At 39.0% G+C, this 5,934-nt stretch overlaps 1 protein-coding gene across 1 annotated transcript; it reads left to right on the forward strand.

Moving 5' to 3' along the window:
* The first annotated feature begins 2,493 nt into the window (after positions 1-2,493).
* On the forward strand, positions 2,494-4,116 carry Tcim (transcriptional and immune response regulator). Its single transcript, XM_045131399.1, has one exon. The coding sequence runs from the start codon at positions 2,556-2,558 to the stop codon at positions 2,874-2,876; it is 321 nt and encodes a 106-aa protein (XP_044987334.1). The 5' UTR covers positions 2,494-2,555; the 3' UTR covers positions 2,877-4,116.
* The last annotated feature ends 1,818 nt before the right edge of the window (positions 4,117-5,934 follow it).

The raw sequence follows: 5,934 nt of genomic DNA on the forward strand, positions 1-5,934 counted from the left end.
TCAATATCACATACCCTCTAAAGTACACATGAGCTGTCAGATCGGAGGGCTGAGGCTGAGTTTTCTCCTCTCATGTTGTCAGTCTCTGGCTGCCTTCATCTCTGGGATCTGATGTTCCACAGTGTGTCCCCAAAGGGTCAGCTGGGTTTAGAGATCTGAAATGGGATTCTTGCTTGTGCATTACAGGAGCTACGCTGGAGAGACTTCCTAAACAATGGTGGGAAACATGGAAAGAAAGCCAGTGATTTGGAGAAATACTTGTAGATGCAATCAGCAGAACTTAGTGATGGAGTATATATAAAGGCAGAAAGAAAATGAGACATGGTAATTCAATTTCACCTTTGTAACAAAATAGATATTTGTACTGTGTCTTTACACAGTCATATTGGGAAATCGACACCTTGGAGAACAGGTCTTGCATAGGGAGCAATCCATAAACCGGGAATTGTGGAAGCAAGAGCCTGTGCAGGAATCATCAATAGGGAGCATGGTGAAGGATGAAGAAGCTTTGAGGAACTGTGATAATGGAGTACAGTGAATGTCTTGTCATCGTGTTTGGAACATAGTAAAATTTCAGTAAACACTGTTTCTCTAACAGTGATAAACGTTTCAGAAATGGACTGCCTCAAAGGTGTACTTTAGGTGTCAGCGACGTGAGAGCAGGGGACCAGAGTGCAGTCCACCCACAGCTGCTGTGGCAACTGTAGGAGAAATGCTGTGCACAGTGGTCTCATTCCTCGTGTCTGTCCCCCAGCAGTCCTCTGAGCTTGACCTTCACAACAGGCTCAGTATTGGATATCTTCCCTTAACGTTTCTTGATGAGATTATTTTGAAAGTCCAATTTTCTTGGTCTTCTCTCTCTAAAATTATTTCCCTAATAAGTGACAGTTATGAGTAGCATCGTGCTATTTCTCTACTCCAGATTCTCCAAAAGCCACATACCTTCTGTAGAATAAGAGCTAAGTTTGGGATGCAGTTCTGTGTGGTCACTCCAATCTGCCCTCTTCCATGGCCTCCTCTTCCTCACTTAATCCCCTTCAACCCTTTTCTGCCCATTTCCGCTGTACCCACACTGGGCCCTGGTTGATCTTCATATGCTGGGCATACTCGTCTTAAGGTTCTGAGCTTGCTCCCTCTGCCCAGAGTACTCTTCTCCTTCAGGTTTGTACAATGTCACATGAAGACTCCAGTTCTCATCAGCCAATGCAAATCTCAACATGTCGTTTCCACTCTTTACAACTCTTTCATTTATATCCATACTTTTATTATTTCTGTCCCTTTACTTCCTGACATAAATAACATGGTTTGTCCTATTTTCTTCCTCCCACTAGAAGTTAAACATTGTTAAAGTAAAACATAGGGGATCTATATATATATTTTTTTCTTTAAACATGCTTTGGAACATTCACTCAGCTTGTGCTTCCAAAGACAGATGGGATTCCAGTGTTGCACTTAGACTGATAGAATCCTGACTAGATGACAAGACAACAAAGCCAGTCCTGGTTACTTGGAGGACCAGAAAGTAAACTAGGCATTGGGACTATAAAGAGAAATCTCTGGGCCATTCAAAGGTAACATTTAGCATATGATAACTCCTCTCAGAAATGGAGGTGCTGTCTGTCTGGGTCACAGCCAGTAGAAATAAAAGATTTAAATTCTAACAAAGGAGACACCACCCTAATAACAGCTAGATAATTCCAAACCAAAGTTTAAAATAAGAGATCAACTCATCCTTGTGGGCATTAAGTACACATGTACCTGATTAACTTTGGCCTTTTTCTCTATTCTTTTTGATGGCTGTTATTGTCAACACATGCACAAACCAGGCAGTGATTGCTTACTGCTATTATTATTATTATTATTATTATTATTATTATTATTATTATTATTAAATTATACTTCTTTTCAGTGATTGTAGTTTGCCACTTGTACGTGGTCTGAAACGCCATGGTTTCAGGCTGTGTGTGCTGTTTCAGTACTTTGTTGGAAAACTTCTCTGGTATCAGACCAGTGTTTCCTGGTTTGTTTTGCTGTCTCTTAAGGAAAAATGTATGGTTGTTACCTCCTGACAATGATGCCCAAAGGACACAGATGTGGGATGACAGATGTTCCACATGTGCTTGAATAACTTTTTTGGTAACTGAAACTTTCCTAAGCTTGTCAGAACTCATTTCAATTGTTTGGGGAGATTCTGAGTGTCTGGTTATGCACTCTTGCCTTATCTTTCCTATATCCTCTTTTCAGTACTTTCTGAAAGGGCCCAGGTTTGTTTAATCTTGTGGCCACCTGAGATGTAAAGAGGAATACCCCAGCACTGCCTGTCACTGAGCACAGCCTTGAGAAGCATTCCTGCAAACAAACAAGATATTTGGCAACTCAACTGTTAAATCTGTCTGTGGTTGTTCTTTCCTGATTCCTGAGATCACAGATGATGTCACCAAGTGTAATTTGAGCTGGGGAGCGTTTGTTCACTCTTTATATAGCAGTCCAGGAATGATTTTTCTACAGACACTCTGGAGAAGCCAGGGAGCTGAACTGTGGAAGATCTCACATCGATGAAAGCGCGGCGAAGCCACCAAGCCACCAGCATGTCCTCATCCCTCCGGGTCAGCCCGTCCATCCACGGCTACCACTTCGACACAGCCTCTCGGAAAAAAGCTGTGGGCAACATCTTTGAAAACATAGACCAAGAGTCACTACAGAGGCTTTTCAGAAACTCTGGAGACAAGAAAGCAGAGGAGAGAGCCAAGATCATTTTTGCCATCGATCAAGATTTGGAGGAGAAAACTCGGGCTCTGATGGCCCTAAAGAAGAGGACAAAGGACAAACTTCTCCAGTTCCTGAAGCTGAGGAAGTATTCCATCAAAGTGCACTGAGCGCAGCAGGATGGATCATACCTTATCCAAGAATGGACCTGTAGAGACCATGTGAGTTTGTGAGCCTCTGGCAGAGGCAGCATCTTGCTGATGCTTTGCAAGCTCCTTCCATCAGAACTCTGAGGATGGGACAAAACTAACCAGTGTCAAGGACTCCGACTGGTTTCTCGCTTGTGCTGTTACAGTGATCAAAATGCCTCTAGCAAGTAGTTGAGGACCCTGTGCAGGAAAGGACTGATGCAGGAAGAAGAGACCATAAGAGGCAGCGGGAGCTGGAGGAGATAGCAGATGTCCAGGGAAGATGTGCACCACGGTCACTTGCCAGGCCCCAAGACGTCAAGTCAAACTGATTTTTTTTTTAAATTTTCTGTTCTTTTTCTTCTTTTCCTTTTTCTTTCTTTCTTTCCTTTCTTTCTTATAAAACTGGTCACGGGGAGTGAGGAGGGAGGAGATCAAAGAAAGTACCAAGCATAAACTGTTTACTGAATTATTTTATCTGAATGGTGTTTTGTCTCGATGTTGTCTATTACTCTAGATTCTTAGAGATCAGAAATTGACTACTTATTTGCATTTATTATAATGTCTGAGAAAGTGCAACATATGGTGTTGAGTACAAAGCAAAGAAACCCTGATGCCTTCCGCATCTTCACAAAGCCTACGCCACCTTCTGGTTTGTTTCTGAAGAGTTTTAATACATTTCAAAAAGTTGCACAAAAGTTAAACTAGTGGGGCCAGTCATAAATCTGAAGTACTGTAAAAAAATTGTCATTTAAAAAAAATTTTCTTACTAATGCTAAAATACCACTGAATTAAACTTCCTATAGCTATTGCTACTGCAGTGAGCATTAGGGAGTGAACATGATATGCCTAATAGTTTGTAAGGATGCTACCTATGTTTCTATAATTTATTATACATGGCAAGTGATATGTAAATATAATAAATTATTATAAACATAGTTGTTCTCAGTTTGTGATACTTGGTGTCAAAGAAAAATAAAAGTAAGATTGTAAATTCTGATTATTATAAACTTTTCTAAAGATTTGACCCCCAAATGAAAAGATGCTTTCAATGTAGCTTTATACCAATTACCAAACTTATACAATACAAATTCTTATACCAAATATCTTGGATGTTTCCCTGAACCATTTTTTAAATACATGGTATGAAAAAAGCATTCAAAGACTGAGTTGCCAACATTGTTTATATACCTCCATTAAAGGTGCATTTTAAAAGGCTTTATTTTCATGTGTTTGAAACTTTCCTTCTGTCATTATAACAGATATGTACATGTACACATTTATTTCTCCATAAAAATATATTTTTGGATTAGAACCTGAATTACAACAAAAAAATCCATAAGTTATCATATTTATTCAATATTAATGTGATATGTGAATAGTATTTTCATCTCATTACTTATTTCATCATAAAAATGATTAAAATCATTTCTAAGGAATAGTACAGCAATGACCAGTATGCTTTCTTAACAGTAAGGGGAAAAAGCTCCCCAGAAATAATATCAGAAAAACCTGTATTTTTTTTACAGTATATTAAAACAAGTGAGCTATCTGAAATCTTTTTGGAGTATTATATGTGAGGAATTTCAGTAATAATTTCTAAAAAGAAAATCAAGTGGTCAAATTTATATTAAGCTACTAAGAAGCTCATTTGATGATGATCACTAAGAATCATTCTTTAAAGAAAAAGGATTCTTGCTAGGACTGTAGGTCAATGGTGGCTTACGTGCCTAGCATGTGTAAGTCCCTAGGTTCCTAGGTTTTATCCTTTGAACTACAAAGAAAGAAGAAAGAAAGAAAGAAAGAAAGAAAGAAAGAAAGAAAGAAAGAAAGAAAGAGAAAGAGAGAGAGAAAAAAAAAGAAAGAGAAAGGGGGGGAAAGTTTTTTCCAGTAGGGGGTATGTGTACATATAAATGGATGTGTGTGCATATATGTATATGTGTATTTGGGTGTGCACACATGTATGTGCATTCATTTTCCTGGGAGGGTTATTTGAGGTTATTTGACTGATTTTGTGGTGAGATTACTCATAGTGTCCCTCAGTTTTGCAAGGACAACCCTGACATTAACAGAAGCCAAGATCCCCAGAAGCCAGGCTTCCACGGTGGGGGAGGGGGTTGCTCAGCTGGGCATTCCATAGTTATGGAGGTGGGGGTGCAAAAAAAATTCTGCTTCATTACCCTGCCTTCCCCCCACTGAACACTGAGCTAGCTTAATGTTTTCTGTGTATTCTTGGAGTAAGCTTCCTACCTCTAATAGGAACTATCATGAAAAATTAAATTATGTTCTATTCAAAAACTGTAAGTTAGGAATGCTGGCCCAGAATTAGAAGGTTCAGGCTGGAAGTTCATGAACTCAAGTCCAGCCTGAGCTACAGTGAAAAATGTTGGCTTAAGAATCAATGAACCAATTAATCATTACCAAAAAAGGAAAGGCATCTTGGCTGAACTTAGTTCACATGCATCCCTCCTCACTCTGTCACTCATGCCAATAGAGAGTAAAGTATGTAGATTCTTCTTTACCTGAGAGCATTTTTGAAAATCTATCGTTACTGTTTTCTGATTTCATGGCCCAAGCATTAGGGAACCTTATAATTGGATACAATCTACAAGACTGTGGAGAATAAAACCCCTTCAATGGACTGCTAGAAAAATACTGTCCTCTTTATGGAGAAGCAAGGGGGAGACAATATGACCACACAAGAAGCCTTTTTACCTTCATGGTAAACATATAATTTTGTGTCAAGTAAAAATCAATATTACTAGAAGAGTGGAGACTATCTCAATCCTGAATTCCATCTATACCATATGCAAGGCTAAATAGATTATATGACATATTGTTGTAATACATGGAATAAAGACAGGAAACCCCAAGTAGCCCATTTATTTGTCTGAATGAGGTCAGAATAATTTTTGCTGAGAGCTTACCGTTGGCCAGATAATTTTCTTTGTTTGTGACATATGAGGTAAGAACATACATGTGCCTTAACACATCTGTGTGCACACACAGTCATAAACCTGAGCACAGAGAAATGAAGAAA

This window comes from Jaculus jaculus, chromosome 12 (assembly GCF_020740685.1).
Source record: "Jaculus jaculus isolate mJacJac1 chromosome 12, mJacJac1.mat.Y.cur, whole genome shotgun sequence".
Lineage (NCBI taxonomy): Eukaryota > Metazoa > Chordata > Mammalia > Rodentia > Dipodidae > Jaculus > Jaculus jaculus.

Coding starts and splice junctions, on each gene's coding strand:
- Tcim (XM_045131399.1), top strand. CDS start 2,556: ATGAAAGCGCGGCGAAGCCACCAAGCCACCAGCATGTCCTCATCCCTC.